At 34.2% G+C, this 23,833-nt stretch overlaps 3 protein-coding genes and 1 long non-coding RNA gene across 5 annotated transcripts in view; 1 reads left to right on the forward strand and 3 right to left on the reverse strand.

Moving 5' to 3' along the window:
* On the forward strand, positions 1–4,616 carry LOC123014645. Of its 2 annotated transcripts, XM_044413856.1 has the most exons (7): positions 1–138; positions 195–233; positions 284–434; positions 498–1,353; positions 2,458–2,659; positions 2,711–2,909; positions 2,967–4,616. In XM_044413856.1, exons 2-7 carry the CDS (start codon positions 226–228, stop codon positions 3,126–3,128), a joined length of 1,578 nt encoding a protein of 525 aa, XP_044269791.1. In that variant the 5' UTR covers positions 1–138; positions 195–225; the 3' UTR covers positions 3,129–4,616. The 2 variants fall into 2 exon arrangements, with proteins under 2 accessions (XP_044269791.1, XP_044269790.1); XM_044413855.1 differs by having other exon boundaries at positions 23–233; positions 2,967–4,615.
* LOC123014646 (protein twisted gastrulation-like) lies at positions 3,550–7,212 on the reverse strand. Its single transcript, XM_044413857.1, has 5 exons — positions 6,909–7,212; positions 6,363–6,583; positions 5,247–5,447; positions 4,993–5,197; positions 3,550–4,855 (listed from the first exon to the last, which is right to left on the reverse strand). The coding sequence occupies exons 2-5, from the start codon at positions 6,574–6,576 to the stop codon at positions 4,771–4,773; spliced, it is 705 nt and encodes a 234-aa protein (XP_044269792.1). The 5' UTR covers positions 6,577–6,583; positions 6,909–7,212; the 3' UTR covers positions 3,550–4,770.
* Positions 7,213–9,308: 2,096 nt separating this feature from the next.
* Positions 9,309–13,825, reverse strand: LOC123014288 (paraplegin). Its single transcript, XM_044413322.1, has 8 exons — positions 13,630–13,825; positions 13,281–13,577; positions 13,098–13,235; positions 12,822–13,049; positions 10,475–11,011; positions 10,153–10,423; positions 9,592–10,100; positions 9,309–9,548 (listed from the first exon to the last, which is right to left on the reverse strand). The coding sequence occupies exons 1-8, from the start codon at positions 13,750–13,752 to the stop codon at positions 9,357–9,359; spliced, it is 2,295 nt and encodes a 764-aa protein (XP_044269257.1). The 5' UTR covers positions 13,753–13,825; the 3' UTR covers positions 9,309–9,356.
* A 507-nt stretch (positions 13,826–14,332) lies between these two features.
* Positions 14,333–23,833, reverse strand: part of LOC123014627 — an 18,354-nt gene continuing 8,853 nt past the window's right edge. The window contains exon 2 of the long non-coding RNA XR_006413329.1: positions 14,333–14,771. This is a non-coding gene — a long non-coding RNA (uncharacterized LOC123014627). The remainder of the gene's footprint in view (positions 14,772–23,833) is intronic.

Raw genomic sequence — 23,833 nt, forward strand, 5'->3', positions numbered from 1 at the left:
CGTCTCTCTCCATGTTTTGACGTTTACATAACCTGTATTTCGTGTAATCTTGTTTTTTAATAAATTATTCAAGAAAAATGTTATAGTACAGCTAAATACTTATTTAAAAAAACTTTAATTTCGATTATCGTGTTACCAGTAAGTTTTTTTTTAAATGCATAAAATGGCTCTATTTACGTAAATGTTTTTATCAGTATTAATCCCCTAAAAGATTAACTTTTTGTCATGGAACGGTAAGTGGTCTATTAACATCGAGCACTAATGAATGTAAATGTAAATTTAGCGAAATCCAGGGGGCTTCAGGATCTGCGGAGCCTGAAATCGAGTCGAAAGAGAAAAAACCACCAGAAGAGCCACCCAATCAGCCCCTCAGCCCCAACGCTCTTAAAGTCGCAGCAACTGAATGTTTAAACAGCTGGGTCAATTATTTACAAGTAATGGACTCAAAAATTGTAAAATTAACAATTTTTTTTTTTAATTTTTTTGAATTTTTTCAGGTTTTGAACAGTATGTGTTCCGCAGGTCTGCGCTTATCCCAATCATTACTCACCCTTGCTCAAATGCAGAATGTTCAGTTGGCAACCCTGTGCCAAACCAGTTGGGAGGAACTAACAAAAGCCACAATTTTCGCGAGCAATTCCGTCAAGACTCACATCGCGGCTGCCATGCAAGACATGAGCATCGGGGACACCTTCACCGAGGCCGACGCCCAAAGACAGCAAGACCACAACCAGCAGATCATCACCGAGAACCTCCTCACCTTCATCAACCTCCACTACCAATTCTCCATCGCTGGATGCGAGTGTTTCGGCTCGATGGCGATGTGCCCCTCGTGCCAAGCCACTCCTGGGGGCCTCCACGACCCCGACTGCGGCATGGCAGCCCTGCAGCAGTGCTTTGCCCGACTCTCCGAGTCGCGTTCGCAGACCTCCAGTCCCCATTTCTCCACTCTGGACAGCCCCAAAGCGGGGGAGTTCCCGAAAGCGCAAAGCCCCCTCAGCGCTGAACCGTACCAGGAGTTGCACAGGGGGCCCAGTCCCATCCCGCTTGAGACGATTAGGGGGCCGTTCCCGAATCCGGGACAGCTTTTTACGATGAAAGCCCCGTTTCCGGGGAGGGGGTCCAGGTCACCGTTGCATTTTCCGCTGTTTCCGCTCAGTGGGCAAAGGAGGTGGTCGGAGGCGGCGGCGGCGGAGGTGGTGGGGGATAGTGGGGACGGCACGATGAGAAGGTGGTCCATGCCGTGGGACTGCGGGAGGGTGGAAGCGGGGCCCTGGCAACAGAGGTACTTGCCTTCTAAGTTGGTAGTGCCGACGAGTACTTCACAGGAGAGGAGCAGGAGCACCACTCCAGGTACCCAAACTCCATAAAAACAATTTTTTACTTACCAGAATTGAATTTTTTTACTTCTTGTTGCGCCTGTCAGTTTGAGATCATTGCTGCCAACCTAACAACTGRCAACTTGAAATATCCTACATTCTAACACTGATTATTTTATTTTCTCAAAATTTTGGTTGATATAATCTCACTGATAAACAATTACTTAGTTGTAAAAGCAATACGTAARTAGGTAAAATGAGAGTTAAGTAAAAAGTTRGTTAGTTAGTTTAGAAAAAAATGAAAAAATGTGGTGCAAACAGCATAGGGTTCAGTGTAAACAAAAAATCTTTAATTTTTTACTCACCAGAATATTGAAAATGGCTTTTGTAACAGAATTATTTGAAATTGAAAAATTTTGCTTGTTACTGGGTTTGACAATTTGAGATCAGCGCTACCAACCTAACACTCGATAACTTGAAATACCCTACATTTTAAAAACTGATTTTATTTTTTTCAAAACTTAGGTTCATATAATCTTACTTTAATCACAATAATAAATAATTACTGACTCAGTATTGAGTTATAAAAGCGATACCACAAAGACCACTCTAGATAAAATCATAGTTAAATAAAAAGTTAGCTTAAACTTGAAAAAAGCTCAATTTTTAAACTAAGCAAATTTAATTTTTAACTCACCAGAATGTTGAAAATATCTTTTTTGTAAAAGAATTATTTGAAATAAAAAATTCTGCTTATTGCTGTCAATTTGAGATCAGCTCTGCCAACCTAACACTTGACAACTTGAAATACCCTACTTTTTACAAGGATTTTCAAAATTTTCTTATTTATTCAAAATTTAGGTTTACACAATCTTACTGATAAAGAATACCGACTTAAATATGAAGGCAATACCGCAAATACCACTCTAGATAAAATGTGAGTACGTAAAAATTTAGGTTAGAACTTGAAAAAATGCGGAAAAAACAATTTAAACCCCAATTTAAATAGAAAATGTTTAGTTTTTGACATCAGAATGTTGGAAATGTATCTTTTGGGGCAGAATTATTTGAATTATTACTTGTTACTGTGCTGCCAACTAAGCAACTTGAAATACCCTAAATTTAGATTTTTTTTTAGAGGCGACCCCTCAGCCTGGGACCATAACAAGTGGCGAGGGGCTCGCCGAGGCAATTCAGCTGCTCTCCTGCCGCCCAACTCGCTCCTCAATCCCCCAAACCTCCCTCCCCGGTCATCCTGGGGGCCCCTTCATCCCCCCTTGGGCTGAAACTCACGAAGAAAGAATGCATAGGAGGATGTACCCAGGCCCGGCTTCGCAGCGGTAAAATTACCCAATTGGGCGACTATTTACATGACAAGGGGGCTGTTTTAGGGGCAACTGGCAATCCATCGACGTCCCCCATCCCAGTGGGATGTCAGTGACTGAACACTACGATATTTTTCCAGCAGGGCTTCCATTAACTTCTAGGAAAAGTAGCTCATCAACGGACTCATCCTCTTGTCTTTCGATCCACAGCAGGTCCACAACGAGTTCGTCTGAGAGGGGCTCCGACAGTGCTGCTAGTGGTGGTGTTAGCATTCCCACATTTTCTCCCGGGTTGTATATACATTTTTTTCTACGATTTCAGGACGCAATGAGACTCCATACGAATTTATACTCCATGTGGAGCGGCAGCGAGCATCTCCCCTTTATCAGACTCCCCGAATCTCAGGAACCTCAAGATGACAGCGACACCGACGATCTTCCCACCGAAAAAAGTGGGAAATCGCCGTTTCCGAGACCAACATAACACGTTTCGTGATAAATTTTAGTTCATTCTCAAGGTTAGTGACTATTCACACATTTATTTCAATTTTGGGTGTTTGTCCTCGAAATTATATACAGATTTGTCAACAAGAAATTACCACCTAGGATTTGAATTTTTAGGAAAATTACGTTTTTCATGTTGTTTGTAACTAGAATCTTCAGAAGTAATTTTGAATGCCTAGGGTTGTTGTTGACGGTTGACGTTTGTGACTTTACCTAAATTTTTGACACACCCTAACCAAATTTATGGCAACCTATTCACGAATATCCCTAAATCCTAGGTAGTAATTTAATTTCTTGTTGATACGATAATAAGTTTGATCATCAATCATCCATCTAGGTGTCGTATTTGACGTTTTTCTAGTCCAATCTTTTATATTTGGTGTAAATTAATGTAAGACTTATTTATTTTTTACCAAATGTTTTATTACCTATATTAAAATTTTATACTAGTGCGATTCCCAGGGCGGAAATATCGTTAAAAAACGACCAAAAAGCGATATGAAACAACCGAAAAAAACCTAAAAAATAAGTCTGGGCATAATTTTTTAATTTGAAAAAAGAATTTACAATCTTAACGTTGGCAATCCTGTATATTACATTAGTGGTTGTAAATAAATATTGATTTTCGTGTGATGATCCTCGCGTGACCACAAAATAATGAATTCCATTTTCATTTCACACATTCAACAAGAAAGAGATATTCCAAATTAGGTACAATATTTTTTATAAAAACCCCAAAAAAACGTAAATAAATACTTCATCATAATTTAGATTTTTTTGCTGTTGGGTTGGTGACAGGTTAAATCTAGATTTATAAATTTAAACTGCCACTTATCGTAAAAAAATCTTTTATCTTAAATTCACAATGAGCGACAGTTAAAAGAAGGTAAAAAGACTTTGGTATAGATACCAATCTAATAAATATCCCTAGACGTAATTGCAAAGTAAAGATGGCAAAAATTTGGTTATTTTTTAGTGATTTTTGTATGTGTCAATTTTGGTACGGAACAAAAACCCGTTTTAAGGTTTTTTGGGTGCTTTTCAGGTAATTATGTTTGATTTTAAACGATTTTCAACCATATTTTTAATATGTCCGCCACCTCTAGAGTGAGTTATGCCTATGTTGGTAACAGAAGTAACTAAATTGTGTCAACAATTCTGACAGGCGCAATAGATTTTGTATATTAGATATTCTAACCATATTTTTTCAGTACTGTTATTAAAAAAAAGCAATTGGATGTTAAAGTCGGGTTTACACAACTCAGTTTTTACAAATTTACATCGACCACTATGAATTGACTTCATTTTTGGGGTGGATAAAAATTAGTGATTTTTTAGCAATTTTTTTTCCTGTTTTTGGTCCTTTTTTAATATTTCCGCTCTGGTCCTGAAGTAACATTTTATATACTTCTTATACTGATAATAAAATGTACAAGTATTAGTATACAACACGTCTATTTTTTTTCTATATAAAATCTGAATAACTTATAAAACAAGTTGAAAGTTCCCAATTTCAATAAGTCTTTAATTTAAAGCGTTTTGGGGGCTACTATTTTAAATCAAATACCTATCCTACTCTCCTATATTATTAATATACAATATGATAATAATTATGATAATAATTAATCAAATTCTTCCGAATTTTGGCCATAGTCGTAGTCGTAATCCGCCTCTTCAATTTCGTCCTTCAGGGGGCATTCGCGACACCTTCAAACAAAAAAATATAGTTTTTTCCGGATTAAATTTAAATTAAGTTGGCAAAATTGAACTGAGAGCATTTGACAGTCATTGTTACCAACTTAATTTTAAAGTCATAGAACACTGAGCTGGACAAAACGGGGTACCTGCTCTCATTAATCCCATAATTGATACAGTGCTGTCCTATGCACTCGCAGCACCCGTCGTGGAACCATCGGTAGCTGGAAGCACCCATGGTCTGGCAGCCGGCCCTGCACTTGGTCAAACTCATACATTTTGACATGAAGGCAACGGTGCAATTGAGAGTTATGACATTTGTTTTAATGGGGGCCACCTCTTGCTCGGCACTTTCTGCAATAAAATCCACTCAAAAAAAAAAAATTCAATGAAAAAAACGTACGCATGTGAATTTTTATCTCCTTTTTGGGTCCATATTGACTCGTGTCGATATCAATGGGGAAAGTTGTGCTGTTCCAACGAAGTTCATTATCTGGGAATTCAGTTAAAGTGTTGAAGAGGGCAGGGACGGGCTCCATAAAATCCTCAACATTAGATTTCTTGTTGAGGGCGCCCTCAGTGTCGTTGGGTTTCGGGCACATATCTAAATTCAAAATGAATTGTCAAGTGTCAAGTGAAATTAAGTTGGCAACAAACTGTCAAATTCAGTGGGCTCGGTGTGGGGCAGTGATGCCAGATTAGGGAATTTTTCCCTAGTTCTAGGGAGTTTTCTCACAAAAAGGGATTTTTTTTCAATTTTTCTTAATAATCTAGAGGGATTTTTTACATTTTCAGTGAAAATCTCAATTTTTTTCACACTACTGACACAGTTTCAAAAATTACAAAAAATTTTAATATGAATATTGTAACTTCGCCAAGTTAGCGCATTTGTATATGAGTGTAGCACATAGTGACGCGGAAACCAAAAATGTATTTTCGGAAGTTGTGTAAAGACAAAATAGGCCTATAAAATAGTATCTTTTTAATTTTTTAAGTAGTTTAGGGAATTTAGAAGCTACAATCTAGGGACAAGCGCTTAATCTCATCTGGCATCACTGGTGTGGGGTAAATTGTGCTTGTGTTCATTCCCACACCAGAATTTTGGACGTCAAAATGTCATTCAAAAAATGTCAATGTAAGCCACCCTTTATTGTCATTATGAAATTTGGCAGTTTTAGTTGATTTTTTGACGAAACAATGCCAGCATACGTGTTTTTATGTAAGTTCAATAAATTATTTGGATTTGTTGCCATTTTTTCTCTATCAGGATAAAAATGATAAAAACCGAAAGTGAGGTTAGTTGCCTTAGGCCCGTTTTACACTTTTTGTCAGTCCAAAATTCCAGATTGACTTAACCTAAATTTTTKACACTTGTTACACTACAAACCAACTTAACCAAATTTATGGCAACCTATTCACGAATATCCCTAAATCCTAGGGAGTAATTTCTTGTTGATGCGATAATATCTCAGTGTTGCCAACTTAATGTCAAACTCACAGGCCACTTTGATTGACTTACCCACACAGGAGCAACACTCTGCATACAGGTAGCTGAGACAGTTGAAACAGTCTTTGCAACAAGTGCAGTTTTCGAAGGAGAAATCGCACTTGCAGGACTGCGTCAAGAGGCACTTGCTGACGATGCTCCCACACACCGCCTCATTGCACGTCTGGGCCTGGTGAACGAAGAAAAACCCCGCGACTAGCGTCGAAAAAACCACAATTTTCCACATGTTTACTCTGAAAAAATCACTTGTTGTGACTATCACTGATAGTAAAATTATCACAAGCGCCGCAATTTGTTTCAAAGTGTCAAAAATTAGTCGCAATCAAAAGATCAAAAGGTCCAAAATTGCGAAAACTTTTATCGAAACAAATGCTTGATCAGAAGTTGAGAATGTACCAATTAAGGGCAAAATTACAGTTTTTTCCCATTTTTTGTGTGTAATTTGTGAGAATTTGAGCCGCGTAATTGTTAATTTAGCCCGGGGGCAATTTAAATTAATCAAATGCGACGCAAGAAACGGAGTTGGTTAATCAAGTAGTTTAGGAATTGGGTTCTTACCAATCGTTGGGGCGCTTTTGGGACTGGAAAAATCACTGAAATGCACTAAAGTGGAGACAAATTTCGGGATAAACTTCTCTTCACAAACTTGTTTTGCTACTGAGCCCCACCGTTTTCTCGTCGCGGCAAGTTTGAAGCATGGTTCATGTCTACCTGGGTTCTGGGTTCTGTGAAGAAAGTTTTAATTCCAAGTCGTAGTAATGGGTTTTTGCAATTTGGGTTTTATGTTTTTTGTTGGAAAAATTTTTGTTAAAGAACCATTGATAAAGTCGTTCTCAAACGGAAACACGTAATTGGTTGGCTTGCCAGGTAAAACAGGTACTCAAGTCAGTCATGTGAAATCTGTGGAATGTGTCAGTGTTAGACCCAACGGCGACCACCTACCTCGTTTTATTGTTTTAGAGAGGGAGAGAAAATAGCATTATTTTCTAGGGAAATCAACCCTCAAGATTAGGTGGTCCAGGAGAAGACAAAATAGTCCAATTTTTTTGGGAGAAAAGTTGAATAAAATTCAATCATTACTTATCAGGTTTTTTCCAGTTTATGAAACGAAATAAAATAAATTCAGTGCATTCTTTGACTTATTAGAAAGTTATAATTCAGCTAAAAATAAGAGTCTAATTTTTGGGTCACTCGGTTTACCAAAATTAATCTTTCACTCAAATGAACTTCCAAATTTTATATTTTTTTTTATTAAAAAGTATAGAAATATTTTTTTATCTATACTTTTTTTCATATTAATGTGCATCAAGTAGGTTGTAGAAGCCTAAATGCATCTTTAATTTAAAGGCCGATTCACACAAAAAGTGTCAATAATGTCATTCAGAACAAATTTAATGACAAAAATCATAATTGAGCAAAAAATAATAGCCTAATTTTCGGGTCACTCAGTTTACCAAAATTAATCTTTCACTCAAATGAGCTCCATAATTTTATATTGTTTTTATTAAAAAGTACAGAAATATCCTATTTTATCTACAATTACATTGCTTTAATTTCCCATCAAAGTGACCTGTGACTTTAAAATTAAGTTGGCAACACTGAATTACCGGTGATATATTAGATATTTATTAGATTTTTCAAGTGGCGGCCATGTCAGCGGCCAATTGAATATAAAAGTGTGACGTTTGAATTTGATTGTCAGTGTTACCAATTTAATTTTCAAGGCGTAGGATACTCTGATCGGAGATTTATTTGAAAGCATGGCACCATGCCTTTAATTTTTCCTATCTTATAATTAAGTTTACATCACTGTATAATAAAAAAAAACAGAAATATCATATTTTATCTAAAATTGACTTTTTTAGAACTTGCTTTGAAGTTTATAATTTCTTATCAAAGTGACCCGTGACTTTGAAATTAATAAGTTGGAATCACTGAATTAGCGATGATATTATTACTGATACTTATTGACTATAAAAGTGTGACATATGAATTTGATAGTCCATGTTGTTAATAAAAAAAATATAAAATAAGATTTATTTTCCCTTTTCGACAATTGTAGATAAAATTTTGTATATCATACGTGGGCTACAGCAAATTACAGTAACTTGTGTCATTACTCCACACCTTTTTTCTTGGTGCCCATAAACATCAAAAATTAACAAAAATCAGAGAAACTACAGACTTTGGAAGGATTTTTCGTGTGCAATAAAGAAAAAAAATTGTTGAATTGTTATTAACCGGGGTTTTTTGGTCTGAATTACGCTATTTCAATGTCAAAAACCTCAAATTTTGTTATTTTAGAATCGACAAATTTCAAATCAACCGCCTTCGATGTCAAAGAATTCTCAATCGAGAGTCGTTTTTTGATTGGTTAGAGTCGAACAACGACAAAATAACCAATGAAATGTCGTTGATTTGACGCAAAAGTGGATGACGGGTAATTTACTCGTTTTGTGGCGTCTCTTAGTTTTTTATTTCTGAGGGTTTTTTGCGAGTTTTTCAAGTGTGAAGTGCCAAAGTGTTACGTATCTATAAAAATAAGTGATGCAAATTGCAAATGCTAAAAATACAAGTTTTTTTAAAAAGAACTTGACACGACTGATAAAAACACGTTAAGGTTTTTAATACTTTGTAGTGTTTATTCATTCCTGAAACTGAATTTACTGATTTGAACTAAACTTTTCTAATTCGACGCTCATCGAAGGCGGCTGGAAAACAATGAAAGAAGTGTTGAGTTGTTATCAGTGATAAACCATCGAAGTGTCTCATGACTTTGAAATTAAGTTGGCAATATGAACTATCAAACTCAAACGTTTCATTTACGACGGGCGACCGCTGGCATGGCCGTCACCTGACACAATTGATATCACCAATAACTCGGTGTTGCCAACTTAATTTCAGTCACAGTTTTACACTGTTACCGGTAAGTACCAATTCGTTAATTAATAAACTTTCAGCTTTTGAAAAACGTTTATTTATCTTGTCTCACTATCTACAATAGTTTCAAATTTTGGGCGCAGACGCATTAGTCTCAGATTTGGTCTCAGTTGGCTTAGTATCCCCCGCATCCTTCCTCACCGACTCCTCAAACTCTGCAGGTTCGATCAAATGTTTGGCCCCAAAGGGCGGAGGCCCTAACAAATTCTCAACATCGTCGTAGTTTAAAGTCTCCTTCTTCAGCAAAGTCTCTGCAAGCTACAAAACCGTTACCTATAACCCCCCTAAAATCCCCACTCACCAATTCTAATTTTTCTTTGTTTTTCAATAAAACCTCCTCTGTGCGTTTATAAGCCCTACGAACCAATCTCCTCGCCTCAATGTCAATCAAATTCGCCAATTTTTTACTATAGGGCCTGCGCCCTTGCGACTCCTCCTGCGGGAACGACAACAAACCTACATTTTCGCTCATCCCGAACTCCTTGATTTGTGCATAGGCCATTTTGGTGACCTTCTCCAAGTCGTTTTGGGCCCCCGTGGTGATCCGGTTGAAAATCAAAGACTCTGCCACTCGGCCCCCGAGAGTCATACACATCCTCTCGAATAACTCTTCTTTGGTGTACAATTTTTGGTCCCGAGGGATGTACTGGGCGAAACCCAGGGCTAGGTTTGTCCTTGGGACTATTGTGACCTTCAAAAGGGCATCAGTGTGTTCCAACATCCAGCCAACTAAGGCATGCCCAGATTCATGGTAGGCAACAATGCGTTTTTCATCAGGGGACATGGCATGGTTGCGTTTTTCAGTACCCCCTGAAACACACAGTTAGGGAAATAAATTACTGAAATGGTGGTAAAACTATACCAACGAGACGTTCAACGGCATATTCCAAATTTTCCCGCGTCACATGCTTTTGTTTCAATCGGGCTGCATGCAATGCCGCCTCGTTGCAAACATTAGCGATATCAGCGCCACTAAAACCCGGTGTCAAATGAGCCAACCTTTTCGAATAAAATTCAGGTTCATTTTCCAAAGCTATACTTTTTAAATGTAGCTCAAAAATTTGTTTTCGTTCCACTAAATCAGGCAAATCGATTAAAATGTGTCTATCGAAGCGTCCAGGCCGTAGTAGAGCCTAAATTTAACAATTATTTTTTTTAGTTATTTTTTGTTTCATAGTTGGTACCCTGTCCAAAATGTCGGCCCTGTTGGTAGACGCAAGCATAACCACACTTTCCTTACTCGCCATTCCATCCATTTCGACTAAAAGTTGGTTTAGAGTTTGTTCACTTTCCCCAGTGGCGCCCCCTTGACCCAACTGTCCGCTTCGTTTCCGCCCTACTGCGTCGATTTCGTCGATGTAGATTATACAAGGGGCCCGTTTGCGGGCCTCTTTGAACAAATCTCTTACTCTGGCAGCCCCCAAGCCCCCAATCATCTCGATAAACTCGGAGCCGTTCATTGATAGGAAAGGCACGTTGGCTTCAGTGGCCACCGCTTTGGCTAATAGGGTTTTGCCACAGCCTGGGGGACCTAAAAGTAGAGCCCCTTTGGGGACTTTTGCCCCCAGACTCTTGTAAATTTCGGGCCTTTTGAGGTAATCGACAAACTCCATTACTTCCAGTTTGGCTTCCCTCAAGCCTGCCACGTCGGAGAAGTGCACCCCCTTGCCCGGGCCGGTGAGGGGGTCGACTAGGGTGAACTTGGCACGTCCCAATTGCGTCTGAAATTGGGAAATTTTTTAAGTCTCTAAAACCCCTAGAAATGTAAAAAACGTTATATTGATCAAGTTGATTATTTTTAAATTTTTGTCGATTTTTGGCACCGGGAGCCAAACTCCGGACTTATTAGTGATAACCTCTTTTGTTTAGAAATTTCATTTTCTATCATATACAAAAAAGATCAGTCTTCTACGATAAATAGTTATCGAGAAAATTTCTGATAAAGTCAAAAATATCGAAAATGTAAATTCGGCTATAACTGCAAAACTGTTACGAATTTTGCAGTTTTCTTGACGCCAATCGATTCCCCGGAACATTTTACATACATTAAGGTACAATTTTTTCGCAATTTACAAATTAAAAAAAAGTAAAAACCACGGATAATAATTTTTATACAGGAACCAAGCGTTTTTTTTAATCATTTGCCTTCAAAAAATAATAATTAATATAAATTAAATATAAAAAAAAGTAATCGTATTTTGTATTGTTTTTGAGTTATGCGATTTTTTTTGTCAAAATTGCAATTTATGTAAACATTTTTTTTTGAAAAAATGAAATATAAAGTAGATAGTTGTAATCCTTACATCATAACCTTTATGAGAAAAATGGTTTTACAGTGGGTTGGCATTTAAAAAAATAAAAAACGTTTTTCTACTTTGCGTTCGTAGTAAGGTCCATTACGAAACTGTTTTGGATTTCGTAATGAACAAAAACAGTGCTATAAAAATTATACTAAAAAGAGGGAAATTTAGTCTTATAATGTTGGTGACCTAACCGTTTTTCCATCGAACTGTCAGTGTCAATCAGTCTAACGCAAATTAAATTATTCAAATACGAAATTTTTGCTGTGTTTGGTTTAATTAATCATCGCAAAAAATATTCCGAATGAACATGATTATAGTGGTACTTACGCATACCTTTAGATCATAGAAAGTAAAATAAAAGGTACTTACTGTTACTTTTGAGACTTTTGTGGTTAGGTAGGTTTTGCCGTCAACTTACTTCATTTTTACGAATAAAATAATGACAGCCACCTAGCCACCACGCAATGTCGCCAACTGCCGCAAAATTCCCTACATTCCAAAATTTTTATTTTTTTGTTTAAAAAAGTGCAAAGTAGAAAAATATATCTCGATTATAAGGCATTTTGTCGCACTTACTGCTTTAACACGTGCGTGCGACAAAATGCTTCTTATAAAACTCGTATCATAATATACTATTTTAGAACTCAAAAACAAAAGAGGATTTCAAAAAATTTATTTTTTATAAAACATAAACTTGACCAAATAACGTTTTATGCACTTTTTGAGTCTTTAAGACCTCTAGAAATGTAAAATACGTTATAGGGATCGACTTTAAAGTTGAATTTTTTTTGATTTTTGTCGAGATTTTGGTCGATTTTTGGCACCCGGAGCGGTCTAATGGCAATAACTCCGGACTTATTGGTGATAACCTCTTATGTTTGGTACCGTTAGAAAGAAAATTTAATTTTCTATCATATACAAAAAAGATCAGTGTTCTACGATAAATAGTTATCGAGATAAAGTCAAAAATATCGAAAATAGAAATTCGACTATAACTTCAAAACTATTAGGAATTTTGCAGTTTTCTTGACGCCAATCGATTCCCCAGAGCATTTTACATATGTTTACGTCGAGATATTATATCATTGAGATATAGTTTTGCCGCAATTTACAAAATAAAAAAAGGAAAAATTTGTGTCAGTTTTTCGTAAAAAAATGTAGATTTTTTGTTCGCAATCGGATTTAGTAGATTTTCCAGTATTGTAAGGTAAGTGGTTGGGGGGCTTACAAATGTGTCCATGCTGATCGGGGGGCGTATGCTCTTGCTCCGTGCGAGAAGGGAGATGAGGATTGCGACGATTAGGAGCGAGATGAGGAGTTTCCCGGCTGTGTCTGTCCCGCGCTCAAATGTGACAGGGATTCCGTCTTGGATCCCCAACCGACGTTCAGCCTCCCTTAATTTATCCTCGAATTTATTAACATCGACCACATTCATGTGATACGTCCTGTTATCAACCTAAAAATTCATCGTTAAAACATTATTTGATATTGACTCTTCGGTCACTTTTTTCCCTTTGATAATCGCCCCTTCGTGTAAAATAATCGTGACAATTTCAATATCAGGCCTCACGATTATTTCTTCCACTTCTCCTTTGGCCAACATTTGGTACAAAAATTCGTTCCAAGAGACATATCGCACGACCTAAAAACGCATTTTTGGGGCTGTTTTCACAAATTTGGGGATCACCTCAGGCTGACTACTACTCGGAAACATCAGAGAAATTATTGCTATGACCATGTAGGCTGTAAGCATCCACAAAAAAGCCTTGGCCAACAATGACGAAATCTTGTCTTTATCGTCATCATCGTTTGGTTTGTTTTTATCACCTCCAGGTTTGCCCCCTGACGACTGCTGGGGATGCCCCACAGACGAATGGAACTGTCTTTTGTCCAAATAGTACGGTAAATGGGACAAATTTTGCAAACCTGATCTATGAAGGAGTGCACAAACTGCAGAGTACTCCCTCGACACACCTCTAATTAACTAAAATCAATCAAATATGAAACAAGAATCAAAATTATCAACCAAGACTCACTCTAGGGTCTAACCTAAAATGTGTTTTCAACCCATTATCAGCAAGGTTTAGGACTTTCCTTGAAAACGAGAATTTGCATACAGCCTTCAGTGGCGCACTGTATTTATGTAATTGGCTATACATTTTTGTATTTTTTCATTTTGGCAAAATTTGAGGTTACATAAACGTCAAAAAGTGACAGTAGTTTCCTTTTTTATCTACACTGGATGTTATCTATTACCTACTAACAACTAGCATGATCAAAAATAAGCATTAAAGTTTACTGTAATTGGGATTAAACTAAACCTACAAATTTTATTTTATTATTTCCTACAAGCAATATTATGAAATAAATGATTGAGATTACAGAAATGTCATAAAGTAACAATAGTTCTCTTTTTTATCGACGCAGTAGCCACAAATTGTGCTACCATCTATCAGCAACTAGAATAATCAGGAATAAGCCTTGAAGGTTTCTGTGATGGGGATTGAGTTGTCGCTAGATGACAGATCTTAAATTAAATCTAAGAATTTTATTATTTGATGTTATATTTATTGTGTTCTATGATCAGTCGTGGAATAAATGATTGTTGTTTTTGAAATTTGTGAGGTTGGTATTTGGTATTACTAGTGACATAAAAAATACCATGGTTTCTACCAACCCTAATTCTCAAAATTACTATTGTATTTAAATTCGGGTGTTGGTGGTTAAAAAAAGACACTATTGTGGAACAGCAGTTTTATTTATAAACAGTGTTAAATATTTGCCGAAAAAAGCTAAAAGATCACAAATCTTGTTTGAAAAATTCAGTAGACGCTTGTCAAGCCCATCATTTTGTTGAGAAAACATTCGTTAATGAAGTTGACAGCTCGTTACTCGCCCAAGAGCGTAAAAGACTTCTTATTGTCGTGGTATTTCAAGTATTGTCCATCTGGCTAAGAGAGACAACTATATAAGACATAACGTCCCCCATTATTATTTTAAGCGGTGATAACTGGACAATGGAGGGGCACTGCAATAATATTGACGTGATATGTGAAGTGGATAGAACGGAGTTCCACCGTTGGGTTCGGCCCCGGGTATTGTTATGAAGTCGTCCCTATTGGTTCGTGTCGCCATATTGACGACTAGACGCATTGTTGAAATGCTCCCGGATCCGCCACTGTAACATAAAGTACGTTTCTTTAACAATGAACTGTTTTTTAGACTTGGGGGAATGAAAAAATGCAGAGCTTGGCTTTGCTTCACATCGATTTGATGAAAAAAGTGACATGAAAATAAATCAATGAAATAGTAGTAATAATAAAAATGTAGATCAAAGTTTGCAAGGACTCTGTTAAAAAAATATACAGGTGTCTCAGAACTCGCACCCCTGTCTTAGTTTTTGTGTAATAATTTTTTTAAAAGTGCTTGTTTTTGTCAAAAAAAAGCGTCTTATTTTTAAAACTAAGCAAAATTTATTGTCATAAAAATCCACATCCACCTCCAATTACTTTTTCGGAATCTACAGGTTTATTCATAAATATGAAGCAATATTTGAACCTCAAAAATGACCAATAAAATGATGTTAATTTAAATAATAACTCGTGTCCTATCTCTACTGATTAGAATTTTACAGCTCTTGGAATGTGGGTATGGAAATTTGATTTTTTTGTAATAACTTTAGAACTATTTGACCAAATATTATAAAATTTGGAACATTTTCTTGAACATACCTTTTGAACTCGTAATCACGAAAACCGGATACATCCACGCAATTTCCGGTTCCAGCAGTTGCAGGTCACATTTTCTGTGTTTTTCCATTTTTTTGCTCTCTTAACACCAATTTTTTATTGCCCAAATCGATAGAGTAATCAATTTTGATTAAAAAATTCATAACTTTTAATACCCCTAAAATGGACCGTTTCAAAGATATTTTAATTTAAACTGAGGACTGCACAACGCTGAAATCAAAAAATATGGATTTTGAATCAATGATATCCACGACAACAAATGACCATGGTCCCACAAATCGCTGTCAAGCATCTGTCAACTTTCACATTGGACGATTCTTGGGCGATTAATTGAAAGTATTTAATAAAAGAGTTTACTTCAGACTCCAATAAATCCAAATCGATCTCGTAGCATTTAATTTATAAAAAATTCACAAAAATTTATCATCAAAGTTAACAGATGCCCGGTAGGGATTTTTGTGACCATGGTCATTGGTTGCCGTAGTTACCACTTATTCAAAATCCCTATTTTTTGGTTTCAGCGTTGTGCAGTCCTCAGTTTAAATTAAAATATCCTTGAAACGGTCCATTTTAGAGGTATACAAGGTTATGCGTTTTTTAATCGAAATTGATTACTCTTTAGATTTAAGCAATAAAAAATTGGTGTTAAGGGAGCAAAAAAATGGAAAAACACAGAAATTGAGTAGATGTATCCGGTTTTCGTAATTACCAGTTCAAAGGATATGTTGTCACAAGGAAATGTTCCAAATTTTATAATATTTGGTCAAATAGTTCTAAAGTTACAACAAAAAAATCAAATTTCCATACTCACATTCCGAGGGCTGTAAAATTCTTATCAGTAGAGACAGGACACGAGTTGTTATTTAAATTAACATCATTTTATGGGTCATTTTTGAGGTTCAAATATTGCTTCATATTTAAGAATAACCCTGTATAATATGAGGGCAAAATTATCAAATGCCCGTTGCGTACACTTAAAATATGCTACTTTAAGAGCTAAATATCAAAAACTTAAACATGCGCAAAATAGGCATTTTTTTGATTGGCCTATTCGCATATTGTTTTAATGTGTTTTGTGCACATCTTAAATTAACAAAAAATATTCCTACAAATAATAAATACAGGGTCGCTAAAAAGTGTGGATACAGTTAAATATTATAAAAACTTTTTGAAATTTGTTACATGCTTAAAAGTATTGTTCCAGATATTTATCAAATTTCTATCTCTATTTGCTCTGGGGGATACAAAACAAACTTGATTATTTTAAATGGCAAGAAGGGTCAAATTTAATATTTTTGAGGAGAGCATTTTTTTCTGACTTTTGTGATGTAACACATCCATACCTTATTTTAATCAAAACTTAAAAAAAAATATCGAATTGATATAATTTTTAAAAATGTAAAATTTTGTTAGCCTTGGAAATGTTGTCTTTATCTATCGTTAGTTCTTTGCCGCCTAAATTTTGACCAAAATAATTGTTAAAATAACATTTATTTTAACTGAAAAAGAACACATTTTAATTAAAAAAAAGCTTAAACACGAAACACATAATTTTTATGTTCAATTCCATTTTTCTTTTTTTTACCTGTTACATCGCAGAATTCAGAAAAAATGCTTTTTTAAATACCTAATTTTGTATACCTACCTTACGTGCTATTAAAAAAAATCAAGTTAAATAAATGATGGTAGAAAATGAAAAAAGATCTCAGATGATAGAATTTGAAGAAATTTCAACGGGCTCTGGAAAATATTTAGCTGCATCCATACTTTTTAGCCACCCTGTATAGGTAATTTGCATAAAATCCGAAGTTTATAGATAAGCAACGTTTTTCAAGTGTTTCTTTCCCTTAACCTCGTTAAAATATTCCATCTGGTAGATATCGTGGTTGTCGTCTGTTTAATTCGTATCTTGTGAAAGCCCTCGCGTATTGCACACCCAATTTGAAAGTAGGAAAGAGGATCTGTGGCGGATGCGGCTGGGAAATAGAATAGAATTAAGAGGTTTTATCTGCGAGTCGAATGAGAGATCGCGCGGTTGGATGGTTAATTCCGGGGGCTCTAAATAAACACTGCTCACACGGAGGCTGAAGCTCAGGAGTGGCAACTCCCCAGACCCCTCTTACACAAACATACGGCGCTAATGCCACTCTCTATTTGCAATGCAATTTGCCCCACAGAAATTACAATTAACAACCGAAAGCCGAGTGCGCTTCAGTTCACTCCAACTCGCTGATGGCTCTGTGTTTCACCACAAATTCAACACTATTTTCGACAAAGTGAGTGACGGTCTTTTCACTTGGAAATTTTAATAAAAAAAGTTTGCAGTTTCGTAAAAAATCGACTAAGAAAATTTATAAAAACGGAGACGAAAAGTGTGAGAAATCAGAAAATGACCACGCATTTATAATGTAGGTTTGCTAATATGTATTCTCTAATTTTTAGCAAGAAATTGACTAGAATGCGAAATAAACAAGAATTGGAAAAAATGCAATTAAATTAGTTTTTGAGAAACGAAAAAGTAACAATTTTGAAACTAAAACTAGCATAAACCACATTAAAATAAACTAAAAGTTTTTCAGGACAAAATTCAAGATCTTGAAACGAAACATTTTTAGTTTTAAAATTAGAATTCAAAGTTGCAACTAAGACAAATTGGGAATAATAGTCTTAGACAAATTTTGTATCAATTTAATGCCAAATTCTAAGCTTTACATTGGCAATTCTCATCTAAAAAATCAAAAATTTTCTTTCGTTGAACTTAAAAAAAGTCAAAAGTCGAGGAGCACTAATTACTGATTTGTAAATCGAAATTCAGAGTTTACTAAAGAATTCTGACTGTAAAAGTAAAAATTCAAAAAATTTAATAACGAATTGTGCTTCTGGAATTTGGTAAATTTAAGTTTCAAAAAAAAAATTGAGTTTAAAGACTGAAATTTCGAGGCCTAGAAAGCAGATTTTTAAATTTTAAAATGAAGATACCTAACAGTTTTTCAAGAGAAAATTTAAGATCTTGAAAAGAAAAATTTGACAACAAAGAATCTAAAGAATCTCTTTTTTGAATATCAAAATTAGCTAACAAAAATAATTTTCTCGAAAGTTTCAATGTGTTTTTAATATTCAAAGAATAGATGAAAACGCTTATAAAGTAAAATTTTGATTAAGGACGGCAGATTTTAATGAGTCTAGAATTAAAATCTTGAGTTTTAACCAAAAGCTGGCTAATATTTAGAAATGCAAAGTTCAATACAAGATTCTTAGATTTCGAAGTGAAATTCAAAGTTGCATCTAAGAGAAATTGGGGAAAAAAATGTTATTGTGGACAAATTTAGTGGCAAGTTATAAATGAAAAAATGTTTACCTTTTTTGTCAAAATTTTGGAATCTAATGCCAAATTCTAAGCTTTAAATTAAAAAATATTTTTTTTAAACTTTAAAAACGAATTTTAAAAGTCAAAAGACACTAATTACCGATTTATAAATCGGAATTTAAAGTTTACTAAAAAATTCTAACTGTAAATCAGATTTGAAAGAGGAAATTTTAAGTTGGAAAGCGGAAATTTATTACATTCAAATATAAGCTAAAGTTTTACAAAGGAGGATTTGTGTTTTTCTCTGCGTTGAAATTAAAAAAAATATATTTTTTACTCAATGTTAAAGAGTGCTTTTATTACCTAATTTCAGTAGATAAAGTAGACTTTTATCGTCTTGTGAAATAAAGTAATTTTTATCTACTGTTTATTTTCAAGAGATTCTGGTAAATTTATTGTAAATCTTTAAAAATGGACCAATTTTTTTATATTTGAAATTTGTAATCATTTGTAATCCAGAATTCGTGCTATATGAGAACAAGTATTCGTGATTTACAGCAAATTTTTTACGTAATTAAAATCACTAATTGAATAATTTATAATTTGTCAAAAAATTAAATCTCCTGGACTAGAACCTGAATAGTGAACTAAATGAGGATTTTTCCTTGGTGATTTAAGTTCATTAGTGTCATCGACAGAGTAAATTAAAACTACTCTATTTTCGCATTGTAAAAGGTTAAATATATCCGCCCTCTGTGTTGTCATCTATCTCTCGTTTGGACTGACATGCACTAATTTAATTTTAGACGGGGCATTTGCGTTGACGCATCGCAACTGTTGTTTTAAGGGTTCCCCACACACAGAACTATTTTTTCACAATTTGCACGCATTATTATTGTGGCACAAAATTTGGCAATTAGACAATTCGGTGCCAAACAGGATGTGAAAAATTATTATTATAATAACGGCAAGATTTGGCTTTTCAGAGCGACAAATGCTCACTTTGAATAGAAAACACCCGCATTTATCTCTCTATCCATTTCATTCAATTTCCTGCAGGCTTTTGTCCTATCGCTCGTGAAAGGATTAAGTAAATCCTGCATATTAATATAGGAGGCGATATTTGTTTTGTTGTTTGAAATAATCGCACTGCTGGACTTTTTACATCACTATTCACTATGGAAATTTACATTCAAAGCTAAAGTTTTACAACAAAAAGCGAAGAGCTTGTAAAAATACAGAAATATTCAAGTTTCAAAAAAAAAAACCTAGTCTACTAATTAGATTTTCAAAATTAAAAATTAAAAAAAAATTGAATCAAAAACTTTTAAAAATTGCAAAAAACGACTTAATTTTGTATTGGGCCTCACGTTTCTTACATAAGAGATGGAGCCCTAGAAGGCTTCTAAGTTCCAAAAACCGTCTCTCCCGAGATTACCCTACCATTTTTGATGAATTTTAATCGAGAAAAGTATTAGTTAGCGGATATTTATTATGGGAGAGCGCCTTGAAAATTTGTCGGTAGTCTCCGAGGATAATCATTCATCATGTTAAAGTCACCGGAGCTGAGGGTATTTACAGCGACACGTGTACTCATTTAGTGACTACAAATCAAGCTGTAGCTCGCCGACAACTTCTAATCTTTGTTTACACTGCTTATTAACCGCAAATTATAACAGCTATTTTAACTCCCATTTAAAACCGTTTTTTGGGCTTTTTGGAGAGGTGCTCGCTTAAAGCATTATTTTCGACTTGAAACCAAGTTTTTCCAGTTTTCCAAATGAAATTTATAAGTTGGTGAAGAAAGTAAAGATTTATTGAGAAAAAATATAATATACTTAAATATTATAGCTCATAAAGCGAAATCTACAATTTGGATTTGACGAAAAAAAAGTTTATAGAAGCCATGACTACATTTAATTTTTTATTACAACTTATTGATCAAGAGCTTTTTTATTTTTCTTTAGATGAGACAGACTTGAACACTTTATGTGATTTAACAACTAGCAGGTGAATAAAAAGTATGGAACCAAACATTTTTTTGCTTAAAGTATTTATTTTTTGGAAATAATAAGAATGTGATGTTTCATCAAGAATAAAATTTTTAGAAATTTTCTTTTGTTTTTGAGTTCCACAAATTTTTTAACTTTTTTAAATGGCAACCCACTATAAAATTATTTTTCTCGTGAAGGTTATGATCTAAAAATTACAACTGTCTACTTTATATTTAATTTTTCTGTTTTTTATCTTTGTTCCTCAACTCGCTCGTTTCAGATTTTCAAACTCTTACTTGTGTAACTCGTATTTTAATATAGATTATTTTAATAGCATGCTATTAAAATGCTAAAAAATATTATACAGGGTGTCCCACTGTAATTTGGTTTGTAAATTGTAGATACTAATCTAGTGCATCGCCTAAAATCATTTTCAACTATAAACTGTGTCCCAAAAATAAGTTACTGTAAAAAAAACTTATGTATTTTTTTAAATGTTTCTTGGCAACAGATGTAGCTTTTAATTTCAATGTTTTTATTCTAAACTTCTGTTGGTCAATTTTGCTTAGTTTTTGAAATAAGTTAATTTTCTTGAGGAAAATAAACATTTTTTTTAAATATATTACACAAAACGTTAAGTCAGTTAGAAAAAAAGTTTTTTTACCACAGTAAAGAGGAAAATACGACCTTTAAAACTATAACATTTTTTAATGCATTACAGTCGAAAAGTTAAAAAAAAATTGAACTTTGCTAAAAATTAAGTAATTTTAAAAAAAATTAATGGAACACCCTTTTTTTATCTAATAGATTATGTATCCAAAAAAAGTAACTAGATAACTAGATTAAAAGTTATTTAACTTTAATATTAAATATTAATAAGAATATTAATAATCTTAAGTTCTTTTTTTTAATTTTGTCACAAAGGGAGATAATCAGAATTTTTTTACTAATTTTGCAGTCACTAATTTTTAATTTTTTCAATTTTGATTTTGATCAAATCTACAATTTTCGTAATTTTTAAAATTATTTCTTAATAAATAATAATAAAAGAACTTTAAAACTATAAATTTTGTTAATGTATTACAGTCGAAAAGTTAAAAAATTTAGAAGTTTGCTAAAAGTTAAATAATTTAAAACTTTAAATGGAACACCCTATTTTTTTATTTTTGCTTCTATAGATTGATAAATTATCTATGCAAAAAAATTAACTTGGAATGTCTAGAATTGATAAATTAAAAGATATTTAACTTTAATAGTAAGTATTGGACCAGAAAAGGATTTTAAAAATCTGTTTTTTAAGTCTGTAAATATAGTTATTTTTGATTATACAGGGTGTTCCGTTTTGATTGTTACAAATTTAAACAGACGATAGGATATTCAATTATGTATCGAAAAATGCTTGGTAAGGGAGCTACAACCCCTGGAAGGGGGCTAATATGTTTTTGCTGATATTTCAGAAACCATTTAAGATAAAATTACAAAATTTGGTACAGATGATAATCTTTATACACCTAAACGAATTCCAACATCAAATGTCGAAATTTTGAATCAGGGGCGTACGAAACTGGGGGAGTTTAAGGTAAAAAAAAATACCCTATTTATTTTTACTTTAGTTTCTCAGTACTTTCAGCAACAAAATCTGAAGTTCGATAGTTTATCACAGAAAAGTCTCCCTTGTGTCGATACGACTTATTGTTTTTGAATAAAATTAATTTAAAATATATGTTACACACCAATACAACATTCAAATCACTCAGAATTTACAGAATAATAAAAGCAAGAAATTCATATTTTTTAATCAACCTCAACTAATTAACATTACAATAATAACATTAATTAAATGAATTTGCCTAAATCTAAAGGAGTTGTTCAAAGTGACCACCATTTTGCTCAATGCATAACTAAAGAAACTAGAGCCAAAATTGATAGGGTATTTTTTTACCCTAAACCCCACCAGTTTCGGACGCCCCTGATTAAAAATTTCGACATTTGATGTTTGAATTCGTTTAGGTGTATAAAGATTATCATCTGTACCAAATTTTGTAATTTTATCTTAAATGGTTTCTGAAATATTAGCAAAAACATATTAGCCCCCATTTAGGGGGTGTAGCTCCCTTACCAAGCATTTTTCGATACATGTTTATAGGAAACTTTTGTCTTAGAATTGAATATCCTATCACCTGTTTAAATTTGTAACAATAAAAACGGAACACTCTGTAGATAAAAATATTGAAAAACAGGTCCGTTTCAGCATTCTGTGGGTCTTCACACCTCCTCCGACACAGGTGGTCTCTAGTGCATACCAATCTCTCACTTGAAGATGCACTTGAAAGCTTATCCAGGTTGAGCAAAGTTATCTTAGGCTAGTTTGGTCAGATAACCCTTAGTTTACGTGAAACACGCCGCTCCCTCTGACCAATAACTCACCCTCTTCGAGCCGCCGGTAGATGTTTACTTTCAGTTTCAAGAGCTTAATTGTCCCGATGCCAGGCTTAAAATCGGCATGAATTGCCTGGAAAATGCATTTACTGCGTGAATAGGCCGAATGGAAGAATGGGAAGTTTAATTATAGCGAGGAAATGCCTGAAATAATATTTAGACAGACTTTCGGAAATATTTCAGTGACGATTCCTGAAGCCGGCGACCCGATTATGAAAGATATATTTATTAATTCAGACACGACAAATCCATCAACTCACGCACATGAAAAAATCTAACTGGTTTAGGATTCTTTCTACAAAATTGATTTAAAAATTTTTTATTTGGAAAAGCCCGAGTCTTGGATATTTATCATCAACGGTAGACTTGGTGGCTGCACAAGACGCGGCTGAACAAACATTTGGTAGTTACTATAGACTCCATTATTGCTGAAGGATAAAACCATCAGTTGAGCCATCAATTTTATACAGGCCCTAAAATCCTCATAGATTTGTCGTTTTGTTCCTTTTTGTGCTAAAGAATGGGCGCGTGTAACAATATTAGCCCAAGGAAACGGTTTTGCAAACAAAAAAAATATATTACAAAAAACGTGAAATTGTTTCATCTTATTTAATCATCATTATTGCCTAAACACTCAAAATTATGAAAATACTTATTTTATATAAAACTACAAATGAACTTTAAGACATCTTATTAAAGTAACAAAATAAAAAACACATTCTTTTAAATACATAAAAAATTAATTAAGTCT

This window comes from Tribolium madens, unplaced genomic scaffold, assembly GCF_015345945.1.
Source record: "Tribolium madens isolate multiple individuals breed KSU strain unplaced genomic scaffold, Tmad_KSU_1.1 Scaffold_97;HRSCAF=244;Tcas5.2_LG3a, whole genome shotgun sequence".
Lineage (NCBI taxonomy): Eukaryota > Metazoa > Arthropoda > Insecta > Coleoptera > Tenebrionidae > Tribolium > Tribolium madens.